Source organism: Bufo bufo, chromosome 2 (genome assembly GCF_905171765.1).
Source record: "Bufo bufo chromosome 2, aBufBuf1.1, whole genome shotgun sequence".
In the NCBI taxonomy this organism is placed as follows: domain Eukaryota; kingdom Metazoa; phylum Chordata; class Amphibia; order Anura; family Bufonidae; genus Bufo; species Bufo bufo.
Window position 1 is genome coordinate 482,231,359 of NC_053390.1, and position 22,564 is coordinate 482,253,922.

At 43.7% G+C, this 22,564-nt stretch overlaps 1 protein-coding gene across 3 annotated transcripts in view; it reads right to left on the reverse strand.

Annotated features, from left to right (window-relative positions):
* Positions 1–518: 518 nt before the first annotated feature.
* The window catches only part of RANBP3 (RAN binding protein 3), a 235,500-nt gene continuing 213,454 nt past the window's right edge, over positions 519–22,564 (reverse strand). For all 3 annotated transcript variants that reach the window (XM_040417760.1, XM_040417761.1, XM_040417759.1), the window contains 2 exons: positions 1,534–1,714; positions 519–1,339 (listed from right to left, as the gene is read on the reverse strand). In XM_040417760.1, coding sequence (XP_040273694.1) covers positions 1,296–1,339; positions 1,534–1,714 — 225 coding nt within the window. In that variant the 3' untranslated portion in view covers positions 519–1,295. The remainder of the gene's footprint in view (positions 1,340–1,533; positions 1,715–22,564) is intronic.

Below are 22,564 nucleotides of genomic sequence, written 5' to 3' on the forward strand. Positions count from 1 at the left end.
GCAAACAGCTGTACAAGTGGCTGTAAACCTTTCAACCACGTAGAAATCTACTACTAAAGTCACATCCCAAGTTTTGTCTAAAGCAGGCATGCTCAACCTGCATGCTGCCGACCCCTGGTCTAGAGTTTCATGATCTTATATCCAGACTATATTTAGGACTTGATCTTTGTCTACAAAAGTAGCAGTTTCGTTTCATACGAGTTTGTCAGTGGGTTGAGGTGCACTCAACACTAAAAACAAGATTTACTGGGGAGCTGCACAAGGGTATATTCACATGCAGCAGATTTGTTACAGACGTTTCTGTGACTGACCTATTCATCTGACATGCTTCATAACATGCTGCATAAACTATTAGTTGCAGAAATTCTGCACCTAATCTGCCACACGTGAATACGGACACTTCCAGTTTGCTACTTATAGAATAGACGTTAGGACAAAAGAAACTGAACAGCACGGCTTAGTGTACAGTATTCCTTAACTCTTTCCCTTAAATATGGATGCAAAAAAATAACATTTCACTTTTTCAGCACACAAAAAAAGCATATTAATGTCAGACTAATTAAAAAAACACCAACAGAAAAGTTACCAAAAGAAAATGAAATGAAAACAGTATGAGGCTCTTATTTCATTTGACTGACGAAGTCCTGAAGAAGGAAGAGGCTCTTATTTTAAGAGCGTTGTAAAAGTCAGTGTTATTGAAGTTTAATTCCAATGTGAAAGACGTCCACTTCAAGGTATTCATGTGCGAATGGATCAAGCGAAGAGTTTCTGTACATGTTCATTAATTGCTTTGTTCCTGTACAGGACTGAATCCTAATGTAAAAGCAACCAACGACCGCAGGACCTTTAATGAACATTGAGGGGGTTGGCAGCAAGATAGAAACTAAAACTGATGCATATAAAATAAAGTTATGTCTCGGAAAAGCAACGCAGATTGCACAGCGGATAATAGGAGAGGGAGGAAAAACTGGATTTCACACAGCTCATCAATATGATGAGCTGTTTATTCTGAAGCATTCTACACTGTATATAGGTTGGATACTTCATAGATCCCCTCCAAAAACACTATAAAAAATATATATATAGGGACCCAATGTATTTGTCTGGTTTACTTAAAGTGAACAAAAAGATAGAACAGTTCCTTGGTAAGTGGATAAAGTCTGTGTCCCCAGTCCACCTTTGTAATGAGTAGCCGGTTTTAAATATTCCATGAGGCATACAAAGAGGGGGCATCTGTGGATTGTCATCCTGCCAGGTGAGGACAACCATCTTTCTGGGAATGAGGTAAGTGGCTGCTATGTACTGGATACGGGTGGCTTGTCTCCTTCATCACTAGGTGCTACAAAAAGAAGTAAAAAAATATATATGTTAAAAGGTGAGCAAAAAACATGTTTTTTTTTTTAAATGACACGTTATCTTTATTCTGATGGTCAGTACAATGAGAGATACCAATTTTATATAGTTCTTTTTAAGTTTTAAAATCCAGTTTTTTTTTTTTAAATCAAAAGCAAATCATCAGTGTTTAGTACTTACTACTCGTAGCTGCTACTGCAGGGGTAAGGACATCATCATCACTGTCTTCCTCATTAGATTGGGTGACCTCCCTAGATGGTTCAGGACACTTCACCTCAGCCTCCTGCTCTACACGGCTCCGAAGGGCAAGAATGCGGTGATGTATTGCAGCAAAAAGCTGCCCGGTGTCTTTAGAACTTGCCTGTAAACATTTATATTTATAGCTTACGTTATGTATTTATCTTTTACCTGTGCAAAGACATCTTCAGATTTACAAAAAAAAGTGCAAAGGAAGGCTGATAAATGGAACTTTTCATGTAGTAGTTTGTAGCTTTCACTAAGCCCAAGAGACATGAGAGCTGACATCTACTGTGGCAAGACATTCAGGGTAAGGCCACATGTAGTGTGTTATTGCAGATCTTCAGAAGCGGAAACTCTGCAGCGTATCTGACCAAAATCCACACCAAATTTTCTGCAGATCTCACCCACTGCATTGCAAAGGGCGATATCCATTGCAGATATGCACAGATGTTCCCTAGGATCCTAAATGAAATCTTACAAATTTTTTTCTTCTGGAGCTCTGCTGGTTCCAGAGTTTCAGGCAGCTGATGGACCACCTGTAATGCTGCGTAACCCAAAGTGGCAACTTTATCAAGGCACAGTATCTTAAGTAGTTGCAGGGTAGTAAAACTACTTAGTGTAAGTCTTCTTGCAAAGCTTAGTGCCTTAAGAAGGCTTGACAAAATTTTTACATGGCATCAAAATACGCCCAAAAATTGATAAATGACCGCCGATTGCTCCTGACATGCATGGCCGATCAGGCTGTTATGGCCCATGGGATATATCTTAAGGTCACATACACAAGCTTTCCAACCAACTTGAAGACAAGATATAATTAGACAAAAAAATGACATATTTTTCCAATGTTTGCTACTATTGGGGTGAAAATATCTCAAATGTGTAATTTTTAATCTTATTTTTATTAATCTCATCTATAACAACATGTTTTTTTGCCACAAAAGTCACCCTGTTTTATCTTTGACCCAGCCTTATGTTGGCCAGAACTAAGCTCACAAGAATGTACCTATTTTGTAAGCGCATGAACTTCACTACAAGGAGACATTTTTGGTGGCCTCCTGTCTGACAAGCTGGTGAGCCAGAAACATAAGATTATGTAATGCTGCTGAGCTTGTTATCCTAATATAACTTATTTTTTTTAATCAAAATCATTTTTATTGATTTTAAATAAAGTACACATTGCACACAATGATCAGGATCCAGCCAGTCATTTACATGGACAAAAATCTAATGCAATGATAATACAGAGCAATACAAAATTATTAATATTATCTTGCAGAGAGAGGACTACACCACCCCATCTTCATTGCAATTTATTTAAACATCTCCCAAAGGAGGTCATAACCACCTAAGTTAACAGAAAATTGAGCACACGATCCTCATTAATATGTAGCGTAAATTTAAGATAAATGTCCCATCAAGGACAGTTGTCCTCTCATGCAGTCCCTAGTCAGTGCTAGTGAAGCCAAACTCCCAGATTCTAACCAGCCTTGCCATATTAACCAGAATTTTTTTGGTCATTTCCTCTTGACATATACCCCTCTTTCAAGACGTAAGATTGTATTCATCCTATTTATGTATTCCTGCTTGTTGGGAGGCCTATCTCTTATCCAATGCTTAGTGATTAGATAATACATGCCGAGCAGGTGAGCTGGACAAACGTAATTTTACATAAAGGAGATAGTCTCAGACTCCAAATAAGACTAGGAGTTAAAGCCAGGATGTCATTCCATTGGTCTTGAGATATTTTCCCAACATCCTCTTCCCACTTCCCCTTTACAACTAAAGGGGTTGAGGGGATAGTGGCGTCAAGAATGTATTTATATAATTCGGATATCAGGCCTTTGGCAACTCTAGCTTCTAGTAATTGTTTCACCACAGGAGGAGAGGCGGCAATTACTATGTTCCTTGGAAATTGCCCTTGGTATGCATGTCCTAATTGAAGGAATTGGAAGAACGCCATTTTGGGCAGGCCAAACTCTTCCTGGGGTTGAGTAAAAGATTTAAAAACACTCCATGCGATCGAATTTGGTCCAAAAAGAGTATGCCCCTCTCCTCCCATGGGGAAAAACCTTCCAGCCTGAATATTTCTGGTAGTTAGGGGGTTTCGCCATATTGGTGTAATGCAGTGCGCCAGGCTCCGTAAAGGGGGGCTCGTTCAGGGCCGGCCTTTGGGGTGTGCGAATTTCTTTTGTATAATGCCGGCAGGCAGGCCGGCGCGTCCCTCAGTGATGTCACGTGCCTGCGCCGCCTGCTTTATGAATGAAGCAGGCGGCGCAGACAAGTGACGTCACTGAGGGACGCGCCGGCCGCCCGGAATTATACAGTAGAAATTCGGATATACGGTACTATTAGGAGTGAGGGGGGCATGTTTAATAACTTTAAACGGCGGCGGGCACACGGAATCTGTGGATGGCACAGTTAAGGGGTGGGGGTCTGTGGATGGCACTGTTATGGGCTGGGGGGGGCACTGTGGATGGCACTGTTATGGGGTGGGGGGTCTGTGGATGGCACATATATAACAGTGCCAGCCACAGATCCCCCTGTAACAGTGCCAGCCACAGATCCCCCCCATAAGTGTCCGTCATCCACAGATCCCCCCACAAGTGTCCGTCATCCACAGATCCCCCCACAAGTGTCCGTCATCCACAGATCCCCCCACAAGTGTCCGTCATCCACAGATCCCCCCACAAGTGTCCGTCATCCACAGATCCCCCCACAAGTGTCCGTCATCCACAGATCCCCCCATAAGTGTGTGTCCGATCCACATTTCTTTCTTTTTTTATTCTCTTATACGTTAATAAGGATACAGTGTTATGCAGAGGTGTACTTATAACAATTTTATAGACAAATTATACCATTTACAGTCGCGCGGGGGGCGCGAAATGTTTTCTTCTTCCTAGGAGGGGAGGGGGGGGGGGGGGGGGAGGCAAGAAAATAATTGAGAAGCACTGGTGTAATGTCATTGAATTCAGTTAGATTCATAAATTCTTTAAATTTTGCCCAAACCTTGGCTAAAAGGGAAAGCGTGGGTAGTTTTTTACCAAGAGGGTGATGTCTACTTATTTCCAACGCGGAAATAGGCGCTTTTTGTTTCATAGTGTGGGCAACAATATCAGCTGAGGGGTCTAAATTAGTTGTATTAATCCACCCTCTAATGTGTTATAATTGTGCAGCTATATAATAGGACCATGGGTTCGAAAGAGATAGGCCGCCCTCCTCCTTACTTTTTTGGTGTGTTTCTATGCGAATTCTCGGTTGTTTCTTTTTCCATATCAGTGATCTAAAGATCCCTTGGATCTTATAGAAGATCCTTTGTGGGATCCATACCGGCGAGTTGTGTAATATATATAATAGTTGTGGCATGAATATCATTTTAAGAAGGTTACAACGGCCAATTACCATAAGGGGTAGTTTGCACTAGGGGTGGGCGATATAGGCGATATGCGATATAAATTTGGGCCACGATATGGATTTTCGCCATATCGCCGGACCGCGATATGATCGCGCTCTCTGCGCGCACCATTTTCTCCTGAGCCCGCCGGCCGACACAGTGGAGGGAGTCCCTCCCTCCCCACTGTGCGCGGCTGCCTCTGAACACCAATGAGAACAGAGTAGGAGGAGGAGGGGAGGGACTGTGGCCAATGAATGTGCCGGCCATATCGGTTACCATGGCAGCCAGGAGTCACGCTACTGAAGTCCTGGCTGCTATGGTATGTTAGTAAGCAGCATTATACTCACGTGCGCCGTGGCCGCAAGTCGCTCCTTCTTCTGTCTGTGCGGCGCATTGCTAATGCTTATAGCATTAGCAATGCGTCGTACAGACCTATGAGAAGAAGGAGCGACCGGCGGCCACGGCGCACGTGAGTATAATGCTGCTCACTAACATACCATCGCAGCCAGGACTTCAGTAGCGTGACTCCTGGCTGCGATGGTAACCGATTGGAGCCCCAGCATTACACTGCTGGGACTCCGATCGGAACTGCCCACTGCCACCAATGATGGGGGGAGGAGGGGGACCCTGTGGCCACTGCCACCAATGATTAATACTGGGGAGGGAGGGGGGGTGGGTTTGAGTTACCATAGGGGGGCAGCAGATCCAGAGGCTGGGGGGGAGCAGATCCAGAGGCTGGGGGGGGGAGCAGATCCAGAGGCTGGGGGGGGGAGCAGATCCAGAGGCTGGGGGGGAGCAGATCAGAGGCTGGGGGGGAGCAGATCAGAGGCTGGGGGGGAGCAGATCAGAGGCTGGGGGGGCAGATCAGAGGCTGGCTGCCATGGTCAGCTCCCTGCTGTTGTGTGCACAAAGCACAGGGCAGCAGGGAGAGTGTAAAGTCCTATTCACCCTAATAGAGCTCTATTAGGGTGAATATGACAAGGGTTCTGGCCCTTAACCCCTTAAGGACCGGGCTCATTTTCACCTTAACCACCTCAGCCCCCAGTGCTTAAACACCCTGAAAGACCAGGCCACTTTTTACACTTCTGACCTACACTACTTTCACCGTTTATTGCTCGGTCATGCAACTTACCACCCAAATGAATTTTACCTCCTTTTCTTCTCACTAATAGAGCTTTCATTTGGTGGTATTTCATTGCTGCTGACATTTTTACTTTTTTTGTTATTAATCGAAATTTAACGATTTTTTTGCAAAAAAATGACATTTTTCACTTTCAGTTGTAAAATTTTGCAAAAAAAAACGACATCCATATAGAAATTTTGCTCTAAATTTATAGTTCTACATGTCTTTGATAAAAAAAAAATGTTTGGGTAAAAAAAAAATGGTTTGGGTAAAAGTTATAGCGTTTACAAACTATGGTACAAAAATGTGAATTTCCGCTTTTTGAAGCAGCTCTGACTTTCTGAGCACCTGTCATGTTTCCTGAGGTTCTACAATGCCCAGACAGTACAAACACCCCACAAATGACCCCATTTCTGAAAGTACACACCCTAAGGTATTCGCTGATGGGCATAGTGAGTTCATAGAACTTTTTATTTTTTGTCACAAGTTAGCGGAAAATGATGATTTTTTTTTTTTTTTTTTTTTTCCTTACAAAGTCTCATATTCCACTAACTTGTGACAAAAAATAAAAACTTCTATGAACTCACTATGCCCATCAGCGAATACCTTGGGGTCTCTTCTTTCCAAAATGGGGTCACTTGTGGGGTAGTTATACTGCCCTGGCATTCTAGGGGCCCAAATGTGTGGTAAGGAGTTTGAAATCAAATTCTGTAAAAAATGACCTGTGAAATCCGAAAGGTGCTCTTTGGAATATGGGCCCCTTTGCCCACCTAGGCTGCAAAAAAGTGTCACACATCTGGTATCTCCGTACTCAGGAGAAGGTGGGGAATGTGTTTTGGGGTGTCATTTTATATATACCCATGCTGGGTGAGAGAAATATCTTGGCAAAAGACAACTTTTCCCATTTTTTTATACAAAGTTGTCATTTGACCAAGATATTTATCTCACCCAGCATGGGTATATGTAAAAAGACACCCCAAAACACATTCCTCAACTTCTCCTGAGTACGGGGATACCAGATGTGTGACACTTTTTTGCAGCCTAGGTGGGCAAAGGGGCCCATATTCCAAAGAGCACCTTTCGGATTTCACTCCTCATTTTTTCCTGAATTTGATTTCAAACTCCTTACCACACATTTGGGCCCCTAGAATACCAGGGCAGTATAACTACCCCACAAGTGACCCCATTTTGGAAAGAAGACACCCCAAGGTATTCCGTGAGGGGCATGGCGAGTTCCTAGAATTTTTTATTTTTTGTCACAAGTTAGTGGAAAATGATGATTTTTTTTTTTTTTTTTTTCATACAAAGTCTCATATTCCACAAACTTGTGACAAAAAATAAAAACTTCCATGAACTCACTATGCCCATCAGCGAATACCTTGGGGTCTCTTCTTTCCAAAATGGGGTCACTTGTGTGGTAGTTATACTGCCCTGGCATTCTAGGGGCCCAAATGTGTGGTAAGTAGGTAAATGACCTGTGAAATCCGAAAGGTGCTCTTTGGAATGTGGGCCCCTTTGCCCACCTAGGCTGCAAAAAAGTGTCACACATCTGGTATCCCCGTATTCAGGAGAAGTTGAGGAATGTGTTTTGGGGTGTCTTTTTACATATACCCATGCTGGGTGAGATAAATATCTTGGTCAAATGCCAACTTTGTATAAAAAAATGGGAAAAGTTGTCTTTTGCCAAGATATTTCTCTCACCCAGCATGGGTATATGTAAAATGACACCCCAAAACACATTCCCCAACTTCTCCCGATTACGGAGATACCAGATGTGTGACACTTTTTTGCAGCCGAGGTGGGCAAAGGGGCCCATATTCAAAAGAGCACCTTTCGGATTTCACAGGTCATTTTTTACAGAATTTGATTTCAAACTCCTTACCACACATTTGGGCCCCTAGAATGCCAGGGCAGTATAACTACCCCACAAGTGACCCCATTTTGGAAAGAAGAGACCCCAAGGTATTCGCTGATGGGCAAAGTGAGTTCATGGAAGTTTTTATTTTTTGTCACAAGTTAGTGGAATATGAGACTTTGTATGAAAAAAAAAAAAAAAAAAAAAATAAGCATTTTCCACTAACTTGTGACAAAAAATAAAAAATTCTAGGAACTCGCCATGCCCCTCACAGAATACCTTGGGGTGTCTTCTTTCCAAAATGGGGTCACTTGTGGGGTAGTTATACTGCCCTGGCATTTTCCAGGGGCCCTAATGTGTGGTAAGTAGGTAAATGACCTGTGAAATCCTAAAGGTGCTCTTTGGAATATGGGCCCCTTTGCCCACCTAGGCTGCAAAAAAGTGTCACACATCTGGTATCGCCGTATTCAGGAGAAGTTGGGGAATGTGTTTTGGGGTGTCATTTTACATATACCCATGCTGGGTGAGAGAAATATCTTGGCAAAAGACAACTTTTCCCATTTTTTTATACAAAGTTGGCATTTGACCAAGATATTTCTCTCACCCAGCATGGGTATATGTAAAATGACACCCCAAAACACATTCCCCAACTTCTCCTGAGTACGGCGATACCAGATGTGTGACACTTTTTTGCAGCCTAGATGCGCAAAGGTGCCCAAATTCCTTTTAGGAGGGCATTTTTAGACATTTGGATACCAGACTTCTTCTCACGCTTTGGGGCCCCTAGAATGCCAGGGCAGTATAAATACCCCACATGTGACCCCATTTTGGAAAGAAGACACCCCAAGGTATTCAATGAGGGGCATGGCGAGTTCATAGAAATTTTTTTTTTTTGGCACAAGTTAGCGGAAATTGATATTTTTAATTTTTTTCTCACAAAGTATCCCGTTCCGCTAACTTGGGACAAAAATTTCAATCTTTCATGGACTCAATATGCCCCTCACGGAATACCTGGGGGTGTCTTCTTTCCGAAATGGGGTCACATGTGGGGTATTTATACTGCCCTGGCATTCTAGGGGCCCTAAAGCGTGAGAAGAAGTCTGGAATATAAATGTCTAAAAAATTTTACGCATTTGGATTCCGTGAGGGGTATGGTGAGTTCATGTGAGATTTTATTTTTTGACACAAGTTAGTGGAATATGAGACTTTGTAAGAAAAAAAAAATAAAATTCTGCTAACTTGGGCCAAAAAAATATCTGAATGGAGCCTTACAGAGGGGTGCTAAATGACAGGGGGGTGATAAATGACAGGGGGGTGATCAATGACAGGGGGGTGATCAATGACAGGGGGGTGATCAATGACAGGGGGGTGATCAATGACAGGGGGGTGATCAGGGAGTCTATATGGGGTGATAACCACAGTCATTGATCACGCCCGTGTAAGGCTTCATTCAGACGTCCGGATGCGTTTTGCGGATCCGATCCATCTATCAGTGCATCCGTAAAAATCATGCGGACATCTGAATGGAGCTTTACAGGGGGGTAATCAATGACAGGGGGGTGATCAGGGAGTCTATATGGGGTGATCACCACAGTCATTGATCATGCCCCTGTAAGGCTTCATTCAGACGTCCGGATGCGTTTTGCGGATCGGATCCATCTATCAGTGCATCCGTAAAAATCATGCGGACATCTGAATGGAGCTTTACAGGGGGGTAATCAATGACAGGGGGGTGATCAATGACAGGGGGGTGATCAGGGAGTCTATATGGGGTGATCACCACAGTCATTGATCATGCCCCTGTAAGGCTTCATTCAGACGTCCGGATGCGTTTTGCGGATCGGATCCATCTATCAGTGCATCCGTAAAAATCATGCGGACATCTGAATGGAGCTTTACAGGGGGGTAATCAATGACAGGGGGGTGATCACCACAGTCATTGATCATGCCCCTGTAAGGCTTCATTCAGACGACCGGATGCGTTTTGCGGATCCGATCCATGTATCAGTGCATCCGTAAAAATCATGCGGACATCTGAATGGAGCTTTACAGGGGGTGATCAATGACAGGGGTGTAATCAATGACAGGGGGGTGATCAGGGAGTCTATATGGGGTGATAACCACAGTCATTGATCATGCCCCTGTAAGGCTTCATTCAGACGTCCGGATGCGTTTTGCGGATCCGATCCATCTATCAGTGCATCCGTAAAAATCATGCGGACATCTGAATGGAGCTTTACAGGGGGGTAATCAATGACAGGGGGGTAATCAATGACAGGGGGGTGATCAGGGAGTCTATATGGGGTGATCACCACAGTCATTGATCATGCCCCTGTAAGGCTTCATTCAGACGTCCGGATGCGTTTTGCGGATCCGATCCATCTATCAGTGCATCCGTAAAAATCATGCGGACATCTGAATGGAGCTTTACAGGGGGGTAATCAATGACAGGGGGGTGATCACCACAGTCATTGATCATGCCCCTGTAAGGCTTCATTCAGACGACCGGATGCGTTTTGCGGATCCGATCCATGTATCAGTGCATCCGTAAAAATCATGCGGACATCTGAATGGAGCTTTACAGGGGGGTAATCAATGACAGGGGGGTAATCAATGACAGGGGGGTGATCAGGGAGTCTATATGGGGTGATCACCACAGTCATTGATCATGCCCCTGTAAGGCTTCATTCAGACGTCCGGATGCGTTTTGCGGATCCGATCCATCTATCAGTGGATCCGTAAAAATCATGCGGACGTCTGAATGGAGCTTTACAGGGGGTTGATCAATGACAGGGGGGTAATCAATGACAGGGGGGTGATCAGGGAGTCTATATGGGGTGATCAGGGGTGATTAGGGGTGATCAGGGGCTAATAAGGGGTTAATAAGTGATGGGGGGGGGGTGTAGTGTAGTGTAGTGGTGCTTGGTGCTACTTTACTGAGCTACCTGTGTCCTCTGGTGGTCGATCCAAACAAAGGGGACCACCAGAGGACCAGGTAGCAGGTATATTAGACGCTGTTATCAAAACAGCGTCTAATATACCTGTTAGGGGTTAAAAAAAACACATCTCCAGCCTGCCAGCGAACGATCGCCGCTGGCAGGCTGGAGATCAACTCTCTTACCTTCCGTTCCTGTGAGCGCGCGCGCCTGTGTGCGCGCGTTCACAGGAAATCTCGCGTCTCGCGAGATGACGCGTATATGCGTGACTGTGCGCAGCGCTGCCACCTCCGGAACGCGATCCTGCGTTAGGCGGTCCGGAGGTGGTTAAGGACCAGGCCATTTTTTGGAAATCTGACCAGTGTCACTTTAAGTGCTAATAACTTTAAAACGCTTTGACTTATCCAGGCCATTCTGAGATTGTTTTTTCGTCACATATTGTACTTCATGACACTGGTAAAATTAAGTCAAAAAAAATATTTTTTTTGCACAAAAAAATACCTAATTTACCAAAAATTTGGAAAAATTTGCAACTTTCAAAGTTTCAGTTTCTCTACTTCTGTAATACATAGTAATACCCCAAAAAATTGTGATGACTTTACATTCCCCATATGTCTACTTCATGTTTGAATTGTTTTGGGAATGATATTTTATTTTTTGGGGAAGTTATAAGGCTTAGAAGTTTAGAAGCAAATCTTGAAATTTTTCAGAAATTTACAAAAACTCAATTTTTAGGGACCAGTTCAGGTCTGAAGTCACTTTGCGAGGCTTACATAATAGAAACCACCCAAAAATGACCCCATCTAAGAAACTACACCCCTCAAGGTATTCAAAACTGATTTTGCATACATTGTTAACCCTTTAGGTGTTGCACAAGAGTTATTGGCAAATGGGGAGGAAATTTGAGAATTTCATTTTTTTGTCTAATTTTTCATTTTAACCCATTTTTTCCACTAACAAAGCAAGGGTTAACAGCCAAACAAGACTGTATCTTTATTGCCCTGACTCTGCCGTTTACAGAAACACCCAATATGTGGCCGTAAACTACTGTACGGCCACATAGCGGGGCGTAGAGTGAAAGGTGCGCCGTATGGTTTTTGGAAGGCTGATTTTTATGGACTGGTTTATTTACACCATGTCCCATTTGAAGCCCCCTGATGCACCCCTAGAGGAGAAACTCCCTAAAAGTGACCCCATCTAAGAAACTACACCCCTCAAGGTATTCAAAACTGATTTTACAAACTTTGTTAACCCTTTAGGTGTTGCACAAGATTTAATGGAAAATAGAGACACAATTTCAAAATTTCACATTTTTGGCAGATTTTCCATTTTAATATTTTTTTTCCAGTTACAAAGCAAGGGTTAACAGACAAACAAAACTCAATATTTATGGCCCTGATTCTGTAGTTTACAGAAACACCCCATATGTGGTCGTAAACAGCTGTACGGGCACACGGCAGGGCGCAGAAGGAAAGGAATGCCATACGGTTTTTGGAAGGCAGGTTTTGCTGGACTGTTTTTTTTTACACCATGTCCCATTTGAAGCCCCCCTGATGCTCCCCCAGAGTAGAAACTCCAAAACAGTGACCCCATTTTAGAAACTAAGGGATAGGGTGGCAGTTTTGTTGGTACTAGTTTAGGGTACATATGATTTTTGGTTGCTCTATATTACACTTTTTGTGCGGCAAGGTAACAAGAAATAGCTTTTTTGGCACGTTTTTTTTGTTTGTTATTTACAACATTCATCTGACAGGTTAGATCATGTGGTAATTTTATAGAGCAGGTTGTCACGGACGCGGCGATACCTAATATGTATACAATTTTTTTTATTTATGTAAGTTTTATACAATAACTTTATTTTTAAAACCAAAAAAATGTTTTAGTGTCTCCATAGTCTAAGAGCCATAGTTTTTTCAGTTTTTGGGCGATTATCTTGAGTAGGGTCTCATTTTTTGCAGGATGAGATGACGGTTTGATTGGCACTATTTTGGGGTGCATATGACTTTTTGATCGCTTGCTATTACACTTTTTGTGACGTAAGATGGCAAAAAATAGCTTTTTTTACACCGTTTTTTTTTTTTTTTTTTTTTACGGTGGTCATCTGAGGGGTTAGGTCATGTGATATTTTTATAGAGCCGGTCGATACGGACGCGGCGATACCTAATATGTATACTTTATTTTTATTTATGTAAGTTTTACACAATGATTTCATTTTTGAAACAAAAAAAATCATGTTTTAGTGTTTCCATAGTCTAAGAGCCATAGTTTTTTCAGTTTTTGGGCGATTATCTTGAGTAGGGTCTCATTTTTTGCGGGATGAGATGACGGTTTGATTAGTACTATTTTGGCGTACATGCGACTTTTTTGATCACTTTTATTACCTTTTTTGGGAAGTAAGGTGGGCAAAATTTCAATTTTCTCATAGTTTTTATTTTTTTATTTTTATGGCGTTCACCATGCGGGGAAAGTAACATGACCGTTTTATAGATCAGGTCGTTACGGACGCGACGATACCTAATATGTGTACTTTATTTTATTTTTTTAATTTTTATTCTGTGATAAATTTTTTTTTTTTATCTTAACTTTTTTCACTTGTTTTTACATTTTTTTGACCCAGACCCACTTGGTTCTTGAAGATCCAGTGGGTCTGATGTCTGTATAATACAGTACAGAACCATATATAGGGCTCTGCACTGTATTTTACTTACACTTTGTCTGAACAGATCTCTGCTTTTAGCACAGATCTGTTCAGCACCATGGACAGCAGGACGCCTGAGCAGGTGTCCTGTTGCCATGGGAACCTTCCCCGTCTGCCACAACTTCGCAGACGGGGAAGGGTAAGCACAGGGCTGAGGGGGGCTGTCTCCCTCTCCATCGGGGGGCTGCAAAGGCACAGCAGCCCCCCGATGGAGAGGGAGGGAGCTCCCTGACCGATGACAGTTAACTTTTTCCATACAGCGGTCCGTTCATGGGGAGGCGGGCGGGGGATCGCGATCCCGCCTGCCGCACCGCCCGCCTCCCGCAACGCCTGCGACACTAACCCCCCCCCCACCCCCCGCGATCAAATCGTGCAGGGGTGCATGAAAAATATTGATTTTATGCACTCTCAAGTTTCTGATCCCCGCGGCCAGGGCCCGCGGGGATCAGAAACTGCAAAAAGCGCAGCAAACTGCAGGTCTGAATTGACCTGCGGTTTGCTGCGATCGCCGATACGGGGGGGTCAAATGACCCCCCCCTGCATTGTTACGGGATGCCGGCTGAATGATTTCAGCCGGCATCCCGTTCCGATTAACCCCCGCGGCGCCGGAATTCCGATTTTAAGTCAGGACGTACCGGTACGTCCTGTGTCCTTAAGGACTCGGGAAATAGGGCGTACCGGTACGTCCTATGTCCTTAAGGGGTTAAGGAGGCTAATAGTTATTAAATAAAAAGTAAAAAAAAAAAAAAAAAAGTTTAAACACCCCCCCAATATAGAAAACAATATATCGCAATATAAATTTTAGGCCATATCGCTCACCCCTAGTTTGCACCAAACAAATTTAGCAATCAATGGCTCTAGATTCAGTTTTTTATATTCAGCTGGTATCAGTGTTATTATCACCCCTAAGTATTTTAATTGAGTGGTCAGCTGCAGTGGTATGAGTGAGGTAGGATCCAATGGGACAATTGTGGATTTGTCCCAGTTTATTCTTAATCCAGAGTATTTCCCAAAATTGGTAATTTCGTGCATTATAGGGTCTATAGACTTCTGTAAGTCACCTACATATACTAATAAATCGTCAGCGTATAACGAGACTCTTTCATCCCGGGGCCCTATTGGAAATCCCTTCCAGTCAGGGGAGGTGCGTAAAAGACAAGCTAGAGGCTCAATTGCTATTGCAAATAGCAGTGGAGATAAGGGGCAGCCTTGTCGTGTGCCTCTATGTAATGGAAATTGATTGGAAAGTATCCCATTTGCACTAATCCTTGCTAACGGGGAGTTATACAGCAATTTTATCCAAGAGACAAATCCCCGTCCAAAGCCCATGACTTCCAAAACTTCCAATAGGTATTCCCATTCTACGCTGTCAAAAGCTTTGGCAGCGTCTAAGGAAATTATTGCACGGCAACCCCCGGTATTTAATGGTCTCTGGATGTTCAGGAACAAACAACGAAGATTATTGGCCGTGCTTCTGTCTGGCATGAAGCCAGCCTGATCCTTATGTTTTAAGGGAGTGATTACTTTATTAAGCCGATTGGCCAATACTTTGGCTAGAAGTTTTACATCATTTGATAGGAGTGAAATGGGTCTATATGAGTCAGGTCTTATTGGGTCCTTATTGGGCTTTGGAATAACCACCACTATCGCCTCCCTCATAGATGTAGGTAATGTCCCAATTCACAGCGCATCATTGAAGGTCTCCCAGTTCCTCCAAAGTAAGGAGTTCATCCAGGTATGCAGCAGAGTCTAGGGACAGTTTAGGGATTGATATCCGCCCAAGATACTCCTTTAGATCATCTCTTCTCATGGTCATTTTAGAATATAATTCCTCATAATATTTATGGAATGTATCAAGGATTACTGAATTTTCCTCCGATAGTGTCCCATCCATGGTTTTGATTGCTACTATTCTGGACGCACCGTCCTGTGATCTGACGACTCTGGCCAGTAGTCTACCCGTACTCTCCCCCGCCTCAAAGTATTTTTGTTTGATGAAAAAACGTTTATTGTCTGCTATATGTAGTAAGTGGTCAGTAAGTTTAGATTGTGCATTTTTTCCATACTGTTTCAGATTGCTGGGAGGGTGTACTGATATACAATTGCTCACTCCTTTAGTAAGTTCCCTAGTTTTAATTTTGTGTCTATTAATTTTCTGGATGTAAAGGACTCTTACATATGCTTTTATAGCGTCCCATATAGTCCCTATAGCTGCTGATCCTTTACTGAGATTGAAAAATTCTATTTGGTTCGTCAGGGGGTCTTTCTCATCTAATAGTTGTATCCAGAAGGGATTGAGCTTCCAGAGAACTGAACCACAGCGCCCTCTATCGTTCCCGAATCTCAATTCTAGGTGGATAGGTGAATGATCATAGAGGCAGCGCAGTAGGTATTCTATAACGAAGGCATAGGACAGTGCTTCTAAAGACCCAATGGGTAGGTCTATTCTGGATAGGGACCCATGAGACGCAGAAAAACAGGAGTACTGCCGTTCCTGGGGGAATCCGATTCTCCACAAGTCATGCAGGTCGAGTTCTCTGAGTAGCTTTGCCAATGAAGTCTCACCAGTATTTGTTAGGTTAGGAGGTAACTGAAATTTATCCATAGAAGGATCTAAATATTTGTTGAAATCACCCAGCATTAGGATTGGCACCTACGGTCCCTGAGATACCCATGACATTACCTCTCTTATGGCGCCGCAGGAGTATGGTGGCAGGATGTACATGGCAATTAGGAAAAATTGTACCCCAAATATAGAACAGTGCAGGCAGACATACAGACCTTCAGTGTCAATTTTACTAGAGTGACATCCAAAGGGGATAGCTCTATGAATTAGGACACTAACCCCCCCTAGCGTGTGTAGAAAAGGTGGAGTGAAAGGCCTGTGAGATCCTTGGTTTCTGGAGCAACCCTTTGGATTGTTTAGATAAGCGAGTCTCAGTGAGACATATTATAGCTGGTTGATACTTTTGAACGGCTGTAAAAAAACGCTTGGCGTTTAGTAGGGTCTCCCAGGCCTCTAACATTCCATGCTACAATGTGAGTTCTATCCGCCATCGTCCCATGGGAGACATAAAAGGAAAGAAGATCTAGGTATCAAAATAAGACATATCAGGTACTGAAAGAATAAATACGTGCATCATCTCTCTGCAGGCCATGAACCTAGGTGAATAAACATAATATCCCCAACATAAAGAACTTGTAATGGTCCCTGAACAGGACATGAGGCACAGGAAAAATTCCTGTAACCCGCAGCATAGAAGGTAAAAACAGATCCGCATTCACGGAACAGGTCTCAGTAGTAGAGACCCGGGCAGCAATAAAACAGTATAAGGCTACTTTCACACTAGCGTTCGGGGTTCCGCTTGTGAGCTCCGTTTGAAGGGTCTCACAAGCGGCCCCGAACGCATCCGTACTGCCCTAATGCATTCTGAGTGGATGCGGATCCGCTCAGAATGCATCAGTCTGGCAGCGTTCAGCATCCGCTCAGCAAGCGGACACCTGAACGCTGCTTGCAGCGTTCGGGTGTCCGCCTGGCCGTGCGGAGGCAAACGGATCCGTCCAGACTTACATTGTAAGTCAATGGGGACGGATCCGTTTGACACAAGTTGACACAGTATGGCTCAATTTTCAAACGGATCCGTCCCCCATTGACTTTCAATGTAAAGTCTGGACGGATCCGTCTGAACTACTTTCACACTTAGATTTTTTTTTAAACTATAATGCAGACGGATCCGTTTTGAACGGATCCAAACGTCTGCATTATAGGAGCGGATCCGTCTGTGCAGACATCAGACGGACCCGCTCTGAACGCAAGTGTGAAAGTAGCCTAACAAATGGCAGTTTGGTACAGGTAACTCGTGGCATATCAACTAAATAAATGGACAGCACAAGTATGGCTATTAAAGTCATTGCCAGAAGGTGGCACCAAACTACTACTCTGGAGCATTATGGCAGTAGTATAAACATGAACTCTCAACTAATATGGAACATTATACTTATCCGCCCATCCCCAGAGTCCTCCAGGTTTTCCCTCAGTGAAGACCCAGGTACGGCAATGTCCACTTTCCTATCGGTCGTCGTCATAACTTCCGGATTAATAGGATTCCATTTGTTCAATCCACCGGTTAGAGTCCTACACGGAGCTTTGAGGGATATAACATGGCGTACTGTATATTCTGCGATCATAGTCGTCTTTTAACATCCAGAAAACGTGCGCGGCGTCTCTGCACCTCCGCTGAAAAGTCAGGAAAGATAGAAACTTTATGTCCAGCCACAGATAAATCCTGGTGCTCTCTTGCTTTACGGAGAATGGTAGCTCTATCCTGAAAGTGGAGAATCCTCATAAGCATTGGTCTGGGAGGGCCGCCCGACGGTGGTGGGCAAAACAGCACTCTGTGCGCCCTCTCTATGGCAAAGAAGGGAGACAGAGAGTCTTTCCCAAATATCTTCAAAACCAATCCTCAAAGAATTGGACAGCATGGGGCCCTTCAGCTTTTTCAGGGACCCCCAAGATGCGAAGGTTATCTCGTCGTGACCTGTTTTCCAAGTCCTCCGTTTTACTAATCAGGAGAGTGACGTTGTGTATTACTTTAGTCAGATCACGCTTCATAGGGGAGACTTGGTCTTCCAGTTGGCTTACTCGCCCCTCCGCCACAGTAATTCTTTCATTAACTTTCCTTATATCTTGCCTATTAAAGGACACATTTTCTTGGAAGGACCCAATAGATGTGTTAAGGGTCATTAGAGCTGCATTACATTGGTGCACGGCCGCATATACAGTCGTGGCCAAAAGTTTTGAGAATTACATAAATATTGGAAATTGTAAAAGTTGCTGCTTAAGTTTTTATAATAGCAATTTGCATATACTCCAGAATGTTATGAAGAGTGATCAGATGAATTGCATAGTCCTTCTTTGCCATGAAAATTAACTTAATCCCCAAAAAAAATTTCCACTGCATTTCATTGCTGTCATTAAAGGACCTGCTGAGATCATTTCAGTAAGCGTCTTGTTAACTCAGGTGAGAATGTTGACGAGCACAAGGCTGGAAATCATTATGTCAGGCTGATTGGGTTAAAATGGCAGACTTGACATGTTAAAAAGGAGGGTGATGCTTGAAATCATTGTTCTTCCATTGTTAACCATGGTGACCTGCAAAGAAACGCGTGCAGCCATCATTGCGTTGCATAAAAATGGCTTCACAGGCAAGGATATTGTGGCTACTAAGATTGCACCTCAATCAACAATTTATAGGATCATCAAGAACTTCAAGGAAAGAGGTTTGGTGAATGGACTGCTGAGGACTGGGGCAAAGTCATATTCTCCGATGAAGCCTCTTTCCGATTGTTTGGGGCATCTGGAAAAAGGCTTGTCCAGAGAAGAAAAGGTGAGCGCTACCATCAGTCCTGTGTCATGCCAACAGTAAAGCATCCCGAGACCATTCATGTGTGGGGTTTCTTCTCATCCAAGGGAGTGGGCTAGCTCACAATTTTGCCCAAAAACACAGCCATGAATAAAGAATGGTACCAAAACACACTCCAACAGCAACTTCTTCCAACAATCCAAAAACAGTTTGGTGAAGAACAATGCATTTTCCAGCACGATGGAGCACCGTGCCATAAGGCAAAAGTGATAACTAAGTGGCTCGGGGACCAAAACGTTGACATTTTGGGTCCATGGCCTGGAAACTCCCCGGATCTTAATCCCATTGACAACTTGTGGTCAATCCTCAAGAGGCGGGTGGACAAACAAAAACCCACTAATTCTGACAAACTCCAAGTAGTGATTAGGAAAGAATGGGTTGCTATCAGTCAGGAATTGGCCCAGAAGTTGATTGAGAGCATGCCCAGTCGAATTGCAGAGGTCCTGAAAAAGAAGGGCCAACACTGCAAATACTGACTCTTTGCATACATGTCATGTACATGTCGATAAAAGCCTTTGAAACGTATGAAGTGCGTGTAATTATATTTCACTACATCACAGAAACAACTGAAACAAAGATCTAAAAGCAGTTTAGCAGCAAACTTTGTGAAAACTAATATTTGTGTCATTCTCAAAACTTTTGGCCACGACTGTATGTCATTGATAGTAGGATCGGCCAGTAGTGGCAAAGTGGGGATACAGGGTGTAGAGGGTTGTACACCAGCATTTTGCAGTTAGCCAGATTCAGCAGCAGCAGGACCCCCCCCCCTTCCCCCTCAATTGCCTCCAGCTCCTCCACGTGGGATCCGCCATCTTGGGAGCTAGCACCTCGCTCCACCGAGTGATCGGCCGAAGCTGCCGCATGTTCAGACATCACTCCAGATAGAGTGCCCTCATGTACAGTGTCCTCTTTTGTTTGGGGGACTCTAGCAAATTGTTCCAGGCGCGCCGCAACCGCCGCTTTAGAAGACGCGGCCGCGCCATGCTGCTTCGCAGGAGTCGGCCTCGCCGCTTCCTTCTCTTTTCGGGCCGAATGGGTCATAAAGGCCTGGGGTCCAGAGGAGTTCCTCAGCAGATATTAGTGGTGCCTGGCTGTTTTAATTCACCTCAGCCACAGGATGATGAAGGATTCTGCTAGCGCTGCCAGGGAGCTCAAGCTCACACGTCCTTCTACATTGCCGGCCAGGCCACGACCCCCCCTCCTAATATAACTTTTAGATATATTTCCATACACATTCTAATTGTGGGTTGCCATTTTTAATTGGATTTAAGTTAATTGGTTCCCACCTATGGCCTATATTACTTCAATTTACTTGAATAAATGACCTACAAGCTACACATTTGGCATCCTTGCTGTTCCTAAACCCAAGCAAGGAAAAATGCTGTCTGAGCACATAAAGCAGAATGTACTGGATTTTTATGAAAATGCTGAATTTTCTAGAGTATGTCCAGGCAGAAAGGATTGTGTGTTTGTGAGGATAAATGGTGAAAAGCTATTGAAGCTATTGACCATCTATCGGGACAAGCATGGGCCTGAAATTGGGTTCTCCAAATTCTGTGCGAGTTTCCAAAATGGTGTGTTACTGTTGGCTCATCAGGAACTTATTCAGTCTGTCTGCACAATCCATCAAAATGTTAAACTTATGCTTTTGGCCACCACACTTCCAGATGACTACAAAATGCTTTTAAGTAAAACTGTCTGTGATATTAAATCAAAAGATTGCATGTTGCAACGATGTGAAGAGTGCCCTGGAAGGACTGCTTTGGAAGAATATCTTGCTGATAATTTTAAGGAAAGTGACCCTAATGATACTGTTGAATTTAAGAAGTGGATTCACACAGATTCAGATACCTTAGAACAGTGATGGTGAACCTTTTAGAGACCGAGTGCCCAAAACTGCAACCAAATACCCACTTATTTATCACAAAGTGCCGACACGGCAATTTAACCTAAATACCAATATAATAGATCTTTCATGTCCTTTATCATTTATCTATAATAGATTGATAGCCTACATTTAATGCGCTGCCTGTGCTGTTTATAGTGTGTCCTGGGGAGGATGAATGGCAGGAAAAGTCTAAAGCATATTGCTATGCCATAGACTTTTTCCAGGGCGTGGGTTCCCACATAGAGGGCTCTGAGTGCCGCCTCTGGCACCCGTGCCATAGGTTCGCCATCACTGCCTTAGAAACACAGCAGTTATCCAGCCTGATCGGACATGCATGTCAGGAGCAGTGGGCAGTCAAAACAGGCCCTTAACGGTCATTTGTAAATTTTTTGGCCTATTTTGATGCCATGTAAAAATTGAGTCAAGCCTACTTAACCCCTTAAAGACTCGGACCAATTTCACCTTACGGACTTGGCCATTTTTTGCAAATCTGACCAGTGTCCCTAAGTGCTGATAACTTTAAAACGCTTTGACTTATCCAGGCCATTCTGAGATTGTTTTTTCGTCACATATTGTACTTCATGACACTGGTAAAATGAAGTAAAAAAAATCATTTTTATTTATTAAAAAATACCAAAATTTACCAAAAATTAGTAAAAAATTGCAAATTTCCAAGTTTCAATTTCTCTACTTCTAGAATACCTCCAAAAATAGTTATTACTTTACATTCCCCATATGTCTACTTCATGTTTGGATCATTTTGGGAATGATATTTTATTTTTTGGGGATGTTACAAGGCTTAGAAGTTTAGAAGCAAATCTTGAAATTTTTCAGAAATTGTCAAAAAATGAGATTTTTTGTGACACTCACCAGTAAAAAAAATTTCTCGACTTTTTCATTGGGGGACACAGACCATGGGTATAGCTTAGAGGTATTAGTAGGAGGGACACTATGCAAATACAAAAGAGCTCCTCCTCCTCGGGCTATACCCACCGACTCCACCAGGAGAAACTCAGGCGTTGCAAAAGCAGTAGGAGAAGGAGAAGAAAAACTAATGGAAGCCATCGGACCAAAGCCCATGAGGTCCAATCACAAACGGAAACTGAACTGAAAACCCTTCCTGCAACAGGCAGAATGGGTGGGAGCTGTGTCCCCCAATGGAAAAGTTGAGAAAAAGATTTTACAGGTGAGTTTCACAAAAAATCTTCTTTTCTCTGACTTTTTTCCATTGGGGGACACAGACCATGGGACGTCCTAAAGCAGTCCATGGGGTGGGAGAAATATCAGCACCGCCAGGAGGAACGTCCAACGGTCAAACAGGAACCACAGCCTGTAAAACCCTGCGGCCAAAGACAGCATCAGCCGAAGCCAGGGAATGCAACTGATAAAACTTCGTAAAGGTATGTAAGGACGACCAGGTGGCCGCCTTACACAGCTGAGACGCAGAGGCACGATTGCGCCTTGCCCAGGAAGCCCCCACCGCCCTAGTGGAGTGAGCGGTAATCCGAGCCGGGGAAACCCTACCATGAGCGCGATAAGCCGCGGAAATGGCCGAATGGATCCATCGCGCCACAGTGACCTTGGAGGCCGCCAGACCCTTACGAGGTCCCTCAGGAATCAAAAAGAGGGAATCTACACTTTTAAGGCCCAGACGACA